General features: G+C 41.3%; 1 protein-coding gene across 1 annotated transcript; it reads left to right on the plus strand.

Annotated features, from left to right (window-relative positions):
• The first annotated feature begins 1,936 nt into the window (after positions 1 to 1,936).
• On the plus strand, positions 1,937 to 15,819 carry LOC119738765 (translocon-associated protein subunit alpha-like). The gene is made up of 8 exons (XM_038213719.1): positions 1,937 to 2,161; positions 4,422 to 4,685; positions 6,011 to 6,138; positions 7,484 to 7,615; positions 8,200 to 8,279; positions 9,019 to 9,097; positions 11,505 to 11,601; positions 12,550 to 15,819. The coding sequence occupies exons 1-8, from the start codon at positions 2,086 to 2,088 to the stop codon at positions 12,618 to 12,620; spliced, it is 927 nt and encodes a 308-aa protein (XP_038069647.1). The 5' UTR covers positions 1,937 to 2,085; the 3' UTR covers positions 12,621 to 15,819.
• The last annotated feature ends 462 nt before the right edge of the window (positions 15,820 to 16,281 follow it).

Raw genomic sequence — 16,281 nt, forward strand, 5'->3', positions numbered from 1 at the left:
AAGATATCATCATCCACGCGAAACAGACAGTGGTATTCAACGACCAGGTACCGTGGAAAAAGCGTAATGCAGACAGCAAATTCGATGTCACGATGGGCAGTTTCGACGGCGCGGAGTCATGCGAGCTGGTCGTAGCATATCTGCTGTCGATCTTGAAACCAAAGTACGGAAATAGAGTGGGACTATACAGGGACGACGGTCTGGCAGTATTCAAGGAGACCCCCAAGAAAATAGAAAACATCAAGAAGGAAATATGCCAAGTATTCCGGGAAAATGACTTAAAGGTAACGATCGAAGCCAACAAGGCAACAGTAAACTTCCTTGACATCACATTAGACCTGCGAACGGGAGGGTACAAGCCATACATGAAACCAGGTAATGTACCTCTCTATGTACATGTCCAGTCAAACCATCCACCCGCCGTCATCAAACAGATACCAGAGGGAATCAACAAGCGACTCTCCAACATCTCGTCGAGCAAGGAGGCATTCGAGAAAGCTGCCCCGGCCTACCAGGAGGCTCTGCAAAAAAGCGGGCACAAGTATCGATTGACGTACACACCGGGCAATAACACCAGAAAAAGGACTAGAAAAAGGGAGGTGACATGGTACAACCCGCCATACAACAAGAGCGTACGTACCAACATTGGAAAGAAATTCCTTCAGATAATAGACAAATGCTTCCCCAAGGAACATAAGCTTCACAAAGTGCTCAACCGGAACACAGTAAAGTTATCGTACAGCTGCATGCCGAACATGAAGGCAACGATCCAGTCAATCAACAAACGGAAGGTAAAACAGGAGGACGACGTCGGTGGTAGAACATGCAGTTGTCCCCGCAATGCCGAATGCCCGCTGAACGGGGAGTGCCTCAGCAAGAACATAGTGTACCAGGCCACCGTCACGAGCGAAGGCAGGAAGGAGGCATACGTCGGGCTGACGTCCACAACCTTCAAGGCGAGACTGGCGAACCACAAGCAGTCATTCAGATCCGAGAGCAAGAGGGCGCAAACAGAGCTAAGTAAACATATATGGGACTTAAAGGACGAAGGGAAAGACTATGAAATCAAATGGGACATAGTTCTGAAAGCACTGCCATACTCTAACGTAAACAAGAGATGCAATTTGTGTATAGCAGAGAAGTACATAATCATATGTAGGCCAGATCTAGGTACACTGAATAAGAGAAGCGAAATCGTCTCCAAGTGCAGGCATCGAGACAGATGTGTTCTTACTTCAGTGACGTAAACGCGTACTAACTTCAATGACGTAACGCGCGTAACGCGTGCGCGCGCTTGATTCGAAATAAGGTAAGATGCTACTTGTATTCTATTTTTCGTCATTCTGCTGATGAGTGCCTTATGGTACGAAACAGTCTGTTCAGAAAGAGAATATTCTGAATTTATTGCATGTATATATATATATATATATATATATATATATATATATATATATATATTCTAAATTTCCTGCTTGGTTAGTGTACTGAGCCTGTAGCCCAGTCGGTAGAGTGACGTTCTTCGAGCTTCAATCTTGGGGTTGGAGGTTCGAGACCCAGATTGTCACCAACGACATTTATTATTTTTTTCGTCAGAGCGAATGGGATGGGGTTGTGGACTGATGAATACAGCGTTACTTTTGACGTCACCACCCTTTGCAATCGGAGGTTTATATAATTATATTATAAATTGTCTGCTTGGTAAGTGTGAGCCGGTAGCTCACTTGGTAGACTGACCTTCAACGACATGAATCCCCCCCCCCCCCCCTGCGCTACGCCTATGCAAAGGTAGAGATTAGAGAATGCCTTTCCATTTTAATTCCCGGCCCCGCCCAAGAACTCAAGTCAGCAACTTGCGAAACAATAGGTGGCGCGCTTCTGTTTTGCCAGCTCGATCATTTGATCTGGCTCCCATACGCTGTCCACGTCGAACAAACTGATACGTGGCCGTTTACATGTCGGGAACCAGTCTCTCATTCCAGGTCCTTTTCAATCTAACAGGTGCAAATCCGACTGAACAGTCGGTAGAACCTGTCTAAAAATCCACCATCATCCATCCCAAACTAAATCTTAAACCCTTCAAACATCATGTTTAAAATTGTGCCGAAGTTCATCTTGCTGTTGATGCTGGTTCTACCGGCTACAGTACTTCTGTCGAGTCGTGGTAAGCGATAAATTGTGTTCATTTCGTAGCATATTGAGACCGTTGATGATCATTGAGGTGCTACGTGGACACTTTAACGCACGTAATGTTTGGACACTTTACCGCACGTAATGTTTGGAGACAAAATTTGTCGGGATTTCTTTCCGGGGTATGGGTGGGGGCTCTATTTTTTGTTTGTTAAGGCTTTTGTTAAGACTACATATACGTGATACAATTACTCCTAAAACTTTAATTTGGGTTGTAAATCTAATTTTGTTTTGGCATGTTTGGGGGATTTTGCGTGTTGCGCAGTGGCTATCGTTACGGCAGCCGTAACGCATTTCCCATTTTCTATCGTTACGGTAGTACTGCAACTTTTATAAAAATATGAGAAGAAAATATAAAATTAGAAGGAAAAAAGTGAACTTGAACGTTATGAATTCGGACTTTATTTCCCTTTTAAAAAAAATCCTCCAAAGCCTCAGATTAGAAAAGGAACAAAATTTGAGTGCAAAACAGATGCGAACCTGCAACCTCGCGGTGCAAAATCCTACCCTCTATTGACTGAGCTGTCGCACTGCTCGCTAAAACGTGGTGAAACAAATAATTATATACCTGTGTGCGTATCATAAAAGTATCATAGAGGGCGCTAAACAACGGCTGCTGTAACGATAGCCACTTCGTATTGCTTGTGCCATGGGCGTGGACTAGACGGTGTTGGGGGGGGGGGGGGTTGGCAGCTCCGGCTCTTATCTTGCAGTTGCACCTGGCTTGCCAGGTGCATGTAACATTGACATTAATTAAGTGGCACAATTGCAGAATATCCCGCCACTCAATCTATGCACCTCATAGCCTGCATGCTATGGAGTCACGGTTTATTGCCATCTCAGCGCTATCTACCTGTATGTAGGATGGAACGCCGTATTATCGCGGTACTTATCACGTTTCTCGTTCGGAATAGAGATTGCCCACTAACCTTACAGAATTGTCCTGTCTTATGTGTAGTATAACTCTTCCTTTTTTAATTAATATAAAAAAATCTGACGGGTGGTGTGGTTTATTCCGTGTACGATGCCTGTGAAAATAGACATGCGCGGCGTGTGCGAACGGAGGTGGACTCCCTATTATCGCGGTATGCGGGAAGGGGTTTTTATAAGATCCCAACTTTTTTGTTCATAGTTTATGTTTGACCAAAACATCCCCCTGAATAAAGTCTGATATTTTCCCTGTAACGTTCAAGTTGATTAAAGACAAAATGTCTGCAGGATGATTTCTTAAGACCCTGCCCTTCCCCCGAAAGGAGAACACAAATCCCCGAGGCAAGTCTACTGATCGGCGATTGAGGGCGCCATTCACTTTACACGGTGTGCCGTTTTATTTTCGCTAACGCGCGGTGCTTATTTTGATCCCGTAAAAGTTGTTACGATTTCGCGCTGCAAATATCGTCGTTCGACTTCATTTTACATTTGCAGCTGAAGAATAGGAATCAGACAATGGAACTTTCATGGACAGAGCGCAATTAAAGATTTATGTTAAAATATAAACGGTACCTTTTAGCAGACACGGTGAGGGAAAATTTTGCAAGTTTTGGAAAACGTTTATATTTATTAAAATCGTTAAAAGTCCCGAAAGACACAACATTTTTTAATCGTCCTTTTTATACAACTCGGTAGAAAATCCTTGATGACTGGTGAACTGGATAAAAATCGCCACTTGAAGGAGTTTTGACACTGTAAAAAGAGAAATTTCCCATGCCGCGATAATAGGGATGCCGCGATAATAGGGAGTCCGACTATACTACATGTACTATGGGTCATGCTCCTCTGCACTCCCATTCCGTATCTGCGTAACTGGCAACAGGGTAGTTGGTTTGGACTTAGAATTTTTGCAGCAACGCTCATTCCTTTTGTGTTGCTTCGTTCTCAAGCATTGTCAATGGGACTCCCACTCAGTATCCGCGTAGCCGGCAACTAGTCCGAGTAACTTTTTTAATATTTGGAGATGGTCGGGCGATAGTAGGGTCTTGGGATCATAGTGTACATGGCGGTATCAATAACCTCTTTTGACCACTTTCACTCGTACCCCCATCAAAAACTTCAGATTTCACCCCCAAAACAGTCCTCAAACTGCCTGATGCGCCCCTGTAGGCTTCAGTGGGCATTGAAAATACAAATGGTGGTGGTTAGGTTCACATACCTTTGGGAAGTAAAGAGAAATTTTGCCTTCAATTACGGAACCATCCTAATTATCTACTCTACCTTTTTGGTCGGAAACGTTGCAGCCTCGTTGGTTGCCAGTGCCCAAGCAGAAGACCGGGTGGAAGATGTCTTGGAAGGAGAGGACATAGAAGACGAAGACGACGAGGATGATGATGACGAGGACGGGCAGATTGAGACGGAGGATGAAGGAGCTGCGGGAGGAGAGAAGACGGCCGCGGCCAAGTCCGGGGATGAGGAAGAGGCAGAGGAGGAGGAAGAGGTTGAGAAACTCAAGGCTGCCGAGGATGTGGAGACCACTCTGCTGTTCACCAAGAATGCTGACAAAGGTTGGTGGTGATAGCTTGCTGTACCCAATACTTGGTCCCTTGTTGTATTGCGGACGAGGTTAACACAATTTCAAATAGCTGTAGTTGCAACATGAAATCAGCTCGGTGAGGTATCAAGGTACCTAACCGACTGACACAGTTTAGTAGCTTGAAATGATAGAAGATTGTTTTGAGTGCCGTTGTGCCTGCATTTTTATTGATTACTGCCTAACACACATAACCTAATGCTTGAAAGGGGTCAACAAATATAATGTTTGACATGCATCGCTCTGTGTTGCTCTCTTGGAAAATAAAGAATGTCCAGTGATGTGCTAGGCAAGGCATTTGGGCTGAGCTACAACCATCTGTCAGGTCACAGGGCTGCGCTATCAGTCTCAGCGCTCACGGCATCCGATCACTGGCGGAGTTTTTCCACCGCGATCGGTGCTTGTGATGCGTTGGGTCCTGTTGCGTTGATCCCTCCATGGAATCACTCTGTGTTTTTGGCGATGGCTTTGCATTGATCTCAACATCGCCATTCTGAGGACAAATCGTACCTTTACAATCCCAAATCCTTGTTAATCCGACACCTGGTTTTGTGTGATTTTGTTGGATATGATACTGCAGGACCCGGACACTGTCATTTTTGGGAAGTTTCTTTCTTAAATCATGTGTTATTCAAATCCTAAAATTTACTGGATTAGATTTCATTTTTCTTTGTGATTTTATTGTTCAGGACAAATGTTAATAAAGTTAAAATAAGTCTGATAATCCAGTTGGTCAACAGCTGATACTCCGGTAAAAGTAACAACAGCATCGGCATTATCTCTTGCTCTTATGGTGTAATATTTACGCGAGCAGTCGGACGTGCAAATGCACTCCAGCTGAACTGTGTTGCAGGACGCTTTGACTCACTCTCGAAAGTAAATTCTGGAGTGCCTAAAAATGCCGTTAGAAGGCTTACCTGCCGGTCAGTGGTACTGGTCTGGAGGGATTAGGAGAACCTGGGTACCTCAGGACATACTCATCATATACCAGGGTATTTTTATTGCCTGTGAGCTCTGAACATGACTTCATCTTTAGGCTACATTCACACGGATGCTTTTTGCTCTAAACTGTGTCTTGCTTTTGATCAGATTTTTAGGACAGAAGTAGACCAGCAGTCCAGTGATATTTCTGAGTGCTCATCGTTATTAATCCTAAAAAGCTTACAATAAACCTAACTTGGCCTAGTAAAGCCGTTCATGTTTTAACCGATTCTGCCAATTTATTTGGTTACAACGAAAGAGATTGTTCCTGTGCAATACTCAAAGTTCAACTTTCTTTAACCTTTTTCAATTTTTCAGAAATACCTGTCAACAAACTGATCCAGATCCTTGTCGGTTTTACCAACAACGGCAAGCAGAACTACATGGTTGAGAACATCCACGCCTCCCTGCGCTACCCACAGGACTTCACCTACTACATCCAGAACGTAAGTAGCTTGTGGTTTTCCAAGGGATTACTGACTGAGAAACAACAGGTGCAATGTTTCCCAGAGCACAGATAAGGCCAAAAAAAAAAAGTCTCCGGTTTCTGGTATGCGCGCGCGTCGCCGTAGCCATGCGCGTTGGCAAAATGAAAAAGTTTTTTTTTCAATGAAAGATGATGTCTCAAAACCGCCAAACTCACTGGTTTGACTGGAATCCTGCTGCTGCACAATTTTAACGTGTTATTAGATTGGGTTATGGTCGAGAATAAGCTTTATGTGGCCTATCTGGACTCCCATATATTTGCACTAAGTTTAGTCGGGCACCATTTGCAGTCATCAGCACACATATGAAGCAAAAAAATCAGGTAAAAAAAAAAAAAGCCGCGTCACCGCACTACTTTTTGGGCAAGATCCATACCAGAAACCGGAGACTTTTTTTTTTGGCCTAACGTGCAAACTCGTGTATATTGTATTTATGCATGCGTACAGTCTTCTTGATTATTCTGGCTGGTGTTCATCATCCATCCACCTGTTTATAGTCCGTCTGTTCACGAACTCGAGGGTTGGACTTCATGATGATCATGTCTTCTTGGTCGAATAGCTTTCCTCAGTTCAATGCCAGATTGGCATTGATCCGCAGCAGGCATGCAACTTTTCCTCGGATCCGCTGATTTCCTCGTTTTTTACTTCTCGTGAACGCCATTACAAATTGAAAAACACTTTACAAAGTCTTGTGTAGTTAGGAATTTCCTTGTTTTTCCCGAAATTCCCAGTTGCATGCCGACATTTCAGGTCATAGGAAGATAATGAATGTCCAGTGATGTGCTAGGCAAGGCATTTGGGCTGAGCTACAACCATCTGTCAAGGCATAGGGCTGCGCTGTCCAGTCCCTGCTTTCAAGTGTCTGATCACAGGTGGAGTTTTTCCACCGTGATCGGTGCTTGCGAAGTATGGGTTCTGGTTGCGTTGATCCCTGCATGGAATCACTCTGTGTTCTTGGCGATGGCTTTGCGTTGATCTCAACTCCGCCATTCTGAGGACAAATCGGACCTTTACGATCCGCAATCCTTGTTAACCAAATACATGTACCTGGTTTGGCATGCTTTTGTTAGATATGATACTGCAGGACCCAGATACTGTTCTTTTTTTTCTGTGCCTGATTTCCAGTTAGTGTTGAATTTCAGATTTTGTTGGGATTTTAGGATTTTTTTTTGGGGGGGGGGCCACATTTCCTGTGGGATTTTCAGAAAACGTGCCATGGATTTCCTGATGAGTAGAGGATTCAGAATAATTTCTAGTCAAAAATACCTAGCCTTTATGTATCTTTCACACTTTCTTTTTCTCACAGTTCACATCAAGGGAATACAACACAGTTGTTGAGCCAGGCAAGGAGGCTACCCTGGAGTACATTTTCCAGGCCAGTGAGTCCCTGGCGCTCCGACCGTTTGGCTTTGTCATGGAGCTCAACTACAAAGATACTGTGAGTAGATGACAAGATGCAAGCAAAGAATTCAAGGCCCGATTTCATGGCTCTGCTCACCGGAGAGATTTGTGCGCTTCAGATTTTTACCGTTAAATTCTTTTCTAAGCTAGTTATCGAAGAAGACTTTTGCAAAGGATTCGCCTTGGCCTTTTATATCCTGCCAACAGAGTTTGGTTACTTCCTAGATGTCAAGCCCTGACCTGATAATTTTGAATTTAAATATAATGGAAGACTGTGCATAGAGGTTGTGGGACATTGCCTATTAACATTTTTCCCCCGAGATAGATAGAAAACCGTCTATCCATGGACTACTTGTACCTGCATCAGTATGATGCATCCCTGGTAGAGTCAAACATTAAAGGAAGACTGTAGAATTTTTGTGATCAATAAATTTGCATGCTAAATCCACAGTTTTGCTTGTCGACATTTACAAAGCAAGAAACCAATGTAAGATTCGCAGAGATTATGTTATAAAGAAATAATAGTCCAATAGATTCAAGAAAGATGATATTCACGTTATAAACAAGTGCTTAACTTTGTTCTCTGTCCTGATTTTCTCTCTCCCCCCCCCCTTTCAACAGGAAGGAAACCCATTCATGGATGCAGTCTTCAATGACACGGTTCAGTTTGTGGAGCAGGACGAAGGGCTGGATACAGAAACGTAAGTCTAAAAGTGTCGGCCTCATTCTCAACATTCGATGCAGTTAATTGCTTCTCCTGAAAAATAAGGATAAACTATAACCATGATTTCCAATAACTCTGAATGGGCTCATTGAGCAAACAAGTGAGGGCGCTTTGGACAAACTTTCGAGAACCGAGTAGACGGGACACACTGCTTGCGCGTAATGGTTCGCGTGAGTATAGCGCGAAGTAAGCGCGACTAATTTTATTCTTAATATGCATAAAGCCATAGCGTCTCCGTGTTGCCGTCAGGCGTCGTTGCCAATGCGTTTGAATGTCTCTTCCAGTGGTCTTCCCCAACTCTCCCTTTCTTAGCGTCAAGGGGGTATTTGTGTTCGGAGCCCATAGCCTATATGCCTAACATTCTGGGACAATGCATCCTAGAGTCCCACCTAACTCTCTCTAACTGTTGAGGGGGTACTTGTGCACAGTCTATGGGGGTTTTCGAAATCTTTGCTTCCTCTTCGGCTTCGGCTTCTGAATCACTGAGAGGCAAACTAAGCACAAATATACCAACTATTGGCTTCACATCAACCGATTGAATGTTCCTGAAGCATAACAGGCACCAAAATGTAGCTGGAGTTCCAGAAGTTGGGGGCCTAAAATCTCCTTAAGCCGAAGACGAAGCCGAAGCCAGTCGTTTCGAAAACGCTCTATAAGGAGTCATACTTGGTTTACTCTGTACATGTCATGTTTCGTCTTTGTCGATGCTTTCACAGATTTTTCCTGTACGTGTTCCTGGTAGCTCTGGTCATCTTGTTGGCTGTTGGGGCACAGCAGCTGCTGGCTTCATATGGGGTAAGCTTAATCTAATAATATTTTTATGTGGCAAATTCCCATATATACACACAATTATATACACAAAATACATCAAATTTGATATTAAAACAAAAGAATACAAACAATAAGAAACCAAGTAAACACTACACTCGAAAGACAGAACGGGGACAGTGCAGGGCTGCCAAGGAGAAGAACAAAAGCGAAACAAAACGCTGTCGCCAATAGGGCGTGTCTCTCCAATCTTATCTTTATCCTGTACTTGGTATTCCCAAGACACTTGATCATCAAAAAAATGAAACTGTTGAGTTTTAGTCAAGGCAATCGTAAGTAACACGGAATGAATTATAACAAAGGGATGTCTTTGTCGCAGTTTATTTGAATGGTTTGTCACATGACTTCAGACAGGATGAATTAAGATGCAATTTGATGATTTGCGAAGACTTGCATCCACTCTGGATTTTCTATGTTGACACATTTATTTGGGTCAATAAGTTAATTAACCCTAACTCCCTAGGCATTTTTGCTAGGATGCAACGTCAATCCTGCAAAATCCTCCAACTACCTCTGTGCAAAAATTGCATACAGCCTCCATCCTGCAAAATCCTCCATAATTTCATGAATATAGTCCTTGGAGGGGTGACCACTGCCTCAATCCTGCAAAATCTTCCAACTGTCTCCATGTAAAAATTACATACAGCCTCAATCCTGCAAAATCCTTCGTTATTCCTTGAATATGGTCCTTGGAAGGGTGACCACTGCCTCAATCCTGCAAAATACTCCGGCAACCACTGTCAATACGTTGAGGCAGAACCAGTGACATCCTGGAGCAGCGGAGGATTTCAAGGATAATCTAGGCCTAAATTTGTGCACGGCTGAGCATAAACAACACAAGGTCTGGCCTAAGACCTTGACATAGTGCATCCTCCAAAATTAGCCACACATTTTTGCCATGTAGCCTGAATCCTGCAAAATCCTCCATTTTGCAAAGAGGATTTTAGAGGATTTTGGAAGGTTAGGGTTAAAGACAATTATTTGATTTTCATGCATTTTGTTCATTTCCAATAATAACACCACAAAGATTCAACAAACTAACCTGTTCAATTTTCAGCTCAGTAGATATTACACTTTTTGAAAAAACTGTGAAAAACCCTACACAATATTTTGATCACAAAACACAATTTCATCCATAGCGTCCTTTATTTCCCCCCCCAAAAAAAAAAAATCAGTATTTCATTGATTGTTGGAGGATTTTGAAGGATTGAGGATGGATCCCAACAAATCCTGATAAAAAAAAGCTTGTCCACAGCAAGATCTAACTTCCATACCTGGATATTACATAACACCATTCCCTTCCTATCCATTGGAAAAGGGTCGTGAATATTCAGTTTCGAAATTCATCAAGGCTTCTCTTTATTAAATTCCACATGCCATATCCCAGCTGACCTGAACTTAATACTGAATGATAAGCCCATAGAGATAGTGTTGACTGTGTGGCCTTCTACATGAGATAACTTATCTTCCCTGAACTAGGGTATCATAAGTATTGTTACTGTGTTTTAGGGTCAATTTCTTATAAGCACTCTCTATGTACAGTAAATTACAAGTACAGGGTTTTTTTTCCTGCTTGATTCATCATCCAATTTATTTAATTATTTTTATTTTACAAATTTAACGTGAATAACTTCAAGTAGTAAAGACTAGTTCGCAAAGACCGGGGTGAATTTCACAATAGTGTGTTTTGGGGTAAAATTCTTATATGCATTCTTTGTACGGTGAATTGTTTGGCTGCTTTTTTTTTTCCTGCTTAATTCATCATCCAACTTAAAAAAAAAAAAATAATTTTCAAATTTAACCCTAACTCCCCAGCCTAATTTACTAGGAACCATACCCATTCTGGCAAATTCCAACACCCACATGGGAAATTGTACACACACACTGTTGGACTTAGTTTCTGGAGGTATGCCAATCCCAGTGTAAAAGACCATCAGTTTAGGGGTACTGTACCTATCCCAACAGATTTAAACAAAACCTGCTGTTGAACTTTGATGGGTTGAGTTCAGTAAGGGTTAACGTGAATAATGTCAAATAGTAAAGAGTAGTTCATAAAGACCGGGGTGAATTTGTTATGAGGATAAACAGTGAATGTCACAATACTTTGTTTTGGGGTCAAATTCTTATAGGCATTCTTTGTACAGTAAATTATTTAATACAGATTTTTTTTTCCTGCTTGATTCATCATCCAAATTTTTAAATTTACAAATTTAACGTGAATAGCATAAAATAGTAAAGACAAGTTCACAGAGGCCGGAGCGAATTTGTTATGGGCAATAGTGATTGTCACAATGAAATGACCAATGTCTCAAAAGACACGACAGTTTGAATTGAAGATTAAGGCTTTTGTGTATTGTGATTTTATTTTCTGCAGAAGAAGAGGAAAGCACCCAAGCCAGTTGTCGAGACGGGAACGCAGAATCACACAGGTATCGACTACGACTGGATTCCCAAGGAGAACATTGCAGCCAGTAAGATTAAAAACGCTCCTGTTCGATTAGTTACAGACAGTACAAAATTTCTTTCAATTCCTCTGCCATGTATTTGTATACCGACGTTTAAAAGATCGCATTTGTGTAAACACTGTGACTTTTCAAATTCCATCAACAGACAAAAGAGGGTAACTGGTAGGTACAGCTGGCATAGCAAACACCTCCAGTCAATGCATGGTTACGTGAAATTAACAAGGGAATTCTTAACTGTTAAAACAGTCACTTGATTGATTTTGATGGCTGTGATGACGTAGCTGAATTTGTCAGCCAGAAAGGGAGAGAGGCCCCCATCAGAGGTCCATTCCCCCCCCCCCCCCCTTCCCCCTGGTGCCTCCATTTAAAATCTTGAATTGCACAAAAACAATTTACAGTTGCCTTCAGTGCCCCCTTAAAAAATTGGTGAAACCCTGGCTTCCCCCCCCCCCCCCAGAAGTTTAGCCCAAGTTATGCCACTGCTTACATGAACAAATGTGCTACACAAATTTTTACTCACCAGCACTGAAATTTTAGGGGAGTCTGGCCTAGTGGTTAAGGTTTGGGACTTGTGGTCGGAGAGTGAATGTTTGGAATCCTGTTGCTGGCCATGTATTGTGTCAGTGGGCAATCCACTTCACCCTCACTTGCCTCTCTCAACTGAAGAGTATGAATGACTACCGGTGTCATATGAAATTTTGTCTCTAACCCTCACACTTGATCTGTCACTGTCCTAATTATCTTAACTTAGGCATTTGCAATACAACCAAATAAGTTGGTATTTCATAGTCCCAATTTCACTAGGTGGGGAGTAAAGTGCGATGGACTCGCATCCCAGCAAGGGGAAATTGATAAACTCAGTCATTTTATGCCCAGGAATCTGCAGATAAAACACCTGTATCACCCAGAACCCTTGTGTTTAACGTTTTTCCCTCATGTTTGCCCCCTCTGCAGAAAAGTCGCCGTCACCCCGCAAGTCCCCCCGTCGGCGCACCAAGAGAACCACAGGTTCTGGAGACGAGTGATGCAGACTCATGGCTGCCTCATCGTGTTGTCATCTATAGTCAGAATCTTTTTTTCTGAGGGTTAATATATAATTGGGTAAACAAAATTCATTATCAGTCAACATATGCAGGCATATCACTATGCAAATAATGCATTGCATTTCTACTTTTTCCTCTCCACGGGATGTGTGATAATTCTCAAATTGTCTCAAACGAAACCATGAGTAAAATTCTTTCAAAATACGGCAGATAGCCTGTATATGTTGCAAATCCATAACCCTCTCAGATCCTATAAAAATCCACCAGAGAGGTTTGGAGGTTTTTGTAGGATTGAGGGAAGTTAGGCCCCAGTCTCTATGGGCTCCGTGCACAAACAAGAGAGGGCGCTTTTTTACCACTTTGAGAGCCTGGTCAGTGGGGCACACCTCGTGCGCGTACTGGTTCGCGTACGTGTAGCCCAAAGTACGTAGGACTAGTTTTGTTCTGAATATGATATGCACAATGCGAAAGCGTTTTCGCATGCGCACCAGGTGTTGTCGCCAATGCGTTCGCATGTCTCTCCCAGTAGTCTTTCCCAACTGTCCCTTTCTGACCGTTGAGGGGGTACTTGTGCACAGAGCCCATGGGCTTGGCGGCCCTTGAATGTTTAAGCAGAAAGAATGTGACATTGCTTTCATGCTCGGTGATAGTCTTTGGAGGACTCAAAAAGGTTTCCTAAATAAAACTTTGCCTCGGGAGTTAGTGTTTGAGGAATAATTGTTGTCCTTGACTGAGTTGACTGATAATGAACCGGATGTTTTTTTATCACTCACACAAGCAAAGTCTGAGATGTTTTTTACTTAGATGGTTCGTGACAACTTTCGCCTTTTCCCCATTTTTGTTTTTTCTCAGTTTCCATAAACCTTGCAATCAATTTTTCATCTGCCATAAAACTTGGAGAATAAAATACACCTGGAAATTTTATACTTTTGTCTGTCGTGTGTTTTTTGATAGTATTGGTCCAAAATACATGTAGATATTTAGAAACAACGGAGTGCAAAAAAAATAAAAATAAGATTATTTTATAAAAGATTTTTTTTGTAAAATAAGCCATTTGATGATGTAAATGATTTTAGAAGTGGATTAGGTCCACAAACAAAAAACAGTTCATTTGTTGGTCACGTGCATGCCGAGGAAATTCACAGTTGACTAATATTTTGGATGTTCACATGTATGGCGGTGTAAATATATTGAAACATTGCATCATACTAAGCATGCAAGATTTGTTGCCAGTGTTAAATTTCAAGTTATGAACTGTCGAATTCTAAGCTCTAAATTATTCTGCTTTCCAGATGAATTTTGTGATAAAATATTTCATGATATTTGGATAGTGGTAGAGTACATCTGTTCTTGAAGCATTGCTAATTTCCATAATGTAGCATATATGCACTGAGTGCTACACTTGGATGTGAATGCACATCGCATTCTTGAAAGGCATCAATTCCTAATATTGCCAAAAACATGTAGTTTGTGAAAAATGTTTTGATTTTCAAAAGTAAATTCTTTTCTGAGCTGTAGTTTTGTTCTCCAACAATTACACGTGCTGTTTGAATGAGCACAATTTAGTAAGTTGTCAATATCAAAATGTGCAAAAGATGAAATCTTTTTAAGTTGGTAATTTTCTAGTTGGAAACATCAAGGTTGATGTCTGCATATTTATGAACTGCAATTTTTGTGGGTATACCTTCTATTGTGAGATTATGGGGAAATTCTAGTTGATCGCAGTAGGGCAGACGTTTTTGACTTTCCTCTTAAAAATGTGTCGGTGTTGATGTAAAACAGTTGGGATTTTTGTGAGATCGGTGGTGGGCTCTGTTAGGGAAGACGTGAGGTTCAGGCATTATTTTGGTAAGCTTGAGGTCGTGTGTGTGTGAGGTGTCAGTTGGTGTTGGCTTTCTTTGAAAATGCTTTGCTAGATTGGTACTTGATGCGTTGGCCGACTTGTGATCAGCCTGCAGATGAATTTCGCACTGATATTCATGTGAAGTTTGAACCGGTATTCTATGAAATTTGGACTCCAATGAAATCTGGTCTCTTTTACCTTATATTGACTCTAACCCTAACCAAGACCAGTCACTGTCCTGATTATCTCCCGTGTACAACCAATGAGCCAGTATTTCATTGAGTCTGTATTTCACACTACACCAGCCTTGATTTTAAGTCAACCAGCCGTCAAACACTGATGTATCTTAGGAACTTTCTCTTGTGCTGTCTCAAAGTGGCCATCTTGAATGATCTTTCTGTGTGCTGGTATAGACCTTTATATCGCCGACGCGTGGTTGGCACATTTTGCGAACCACGGGTTGCCAAACTATGGAAGGTCAAATGCTGCAAAAGTGAACAATAGTTATTCATTATTACAAAAATATTATTGGATTGTTAAAAATACATTATCAACAAATGGTAAAAAATAATTCCTAAACATGGAATTTCTTGGGTAATGAGGGTGTTACGATTTTTTTTTGAAAAATATGTTGCCAACCACAGCTTCAATTTATGCGCTTTCAGCAGCCCATACAACATGGCGCTCAACGTTTACAAACAAAGAGTCTATTGTGCTAAGACTCGGGCTCATATCCAGAATAGACTGGTGCTGTCAGTATAGTAACCAGAAAGTACATGTTGACACTTGCGTTCATAAGGAACCCATTCAAGATGGCCGCTTGTGACTTAAAACACAGTAAAACCAATATTTTATCTTGTATAAACTCTCGAAAAAAAATATACGTGGTATTTAGGATCTATTTACCTTAAACCCAAATGCGGTATTTGCATTTTTGCGTTGGATTTACTTTCGCTTCAGAGTTATATTAATAGAATTCGAAATTGCAATTAATGTTTCAGGGGGAAAAAATTGTCCCGAGGTTCACTTTCATATTTCAGTTTTCTTTCTTTCAGATTTTGATGTTTCTGTGTTAAATTGGTGATGGAATTTAAAATTCAACTTGTTTTCTTTCTTTCTTTTTTTTGTCGGTATAATCCAAAGGAAAATTTGTTTGATATCCAACTCGAATTATGATCAGCAAAGTCAATACAATTTAAATTAATTTGTAAAACCTATGGAATGAGTTGGATTTAAGTTTTAAATGATAGCATTCCTTGCTAAATGTTATTGTAAACTTGAAAAAAAAAAGGAAATAAATTTTCTGGAGATAATTTCCAGACTGATCGATTATCAGTATTTTTTCTTAATGGTTATTAGTTTATCTGAATCGTTTTAGTCCTGTGTGCTTTCAATTAGATATGTGTAAATCTTATAACGAATTATACTGGTATAAGAAAACATGCTTATTTTATACTGGCAGTTTTAAAGTTCCATAAAAGCTCAGATCCGGGGCTTATTGTTATGGTCAAATAATTATATATTTCACATGAGCTTACAAGTATAGAATCAAAAAACCGATTTACTTAGGAAAACAAAATGCATTTGTTCATGTGCAACATACATGTACCAATGCTGTATTTGACACGCCCCTACATATTCTCTTTCAGCCACACCTTTTTCAAGAAATGGGGATGGGCTTTAAACTGGTGGCGATTTGCATCGCTTGCGTAACACGTCATGTGATTGTCAACGTGGCTAAGTGCCAAGATCTATCAATGTTTTCGGTGGTCACTTTTTGCCTTCAACGATGGGAAAATA

This window comes from Patiria miniata, unplaced genomic scaffold, assembly GCF_015706575.1.
Source record: "Patiria miniata isolate m_02_andy unplaced genomic scaffold, ASM1570657v1 HiC_scaffold_3, whole genome shotgun sequence".
Taxonomy (NCBI): domain Eukaryota; kingdom Metazoa; phylum Echinodermata; class Asteroidea; order Valvatida; family Asterinidae; genus Patiria; species Patiria miniata.

Bases quoted from the DNA above. Each gene is read 5' to 3' on its own strand.
- LOC119738765 (XM_038213719.1), top strand. From the start codon at position 2,086: ATGTTTAAAATTGTGCCGAAGTTCATCTTGCTGTTGATGCTGGTTCTA. The intron at 6,139-7,483 runs GTAAGTAGCTTG...TTTTTCTCACAG, and splicing joins TCACCTACTACATCCAGAAC to TTCACATCAAGGGAATACAA. The intron at 7,616-8,199 runs GTGAGTAGATGA...CCCTTTCAACAG, and splicing joins AGCTCAACTACAAAGATACT to GAAGGAAACCCATTCATGGA.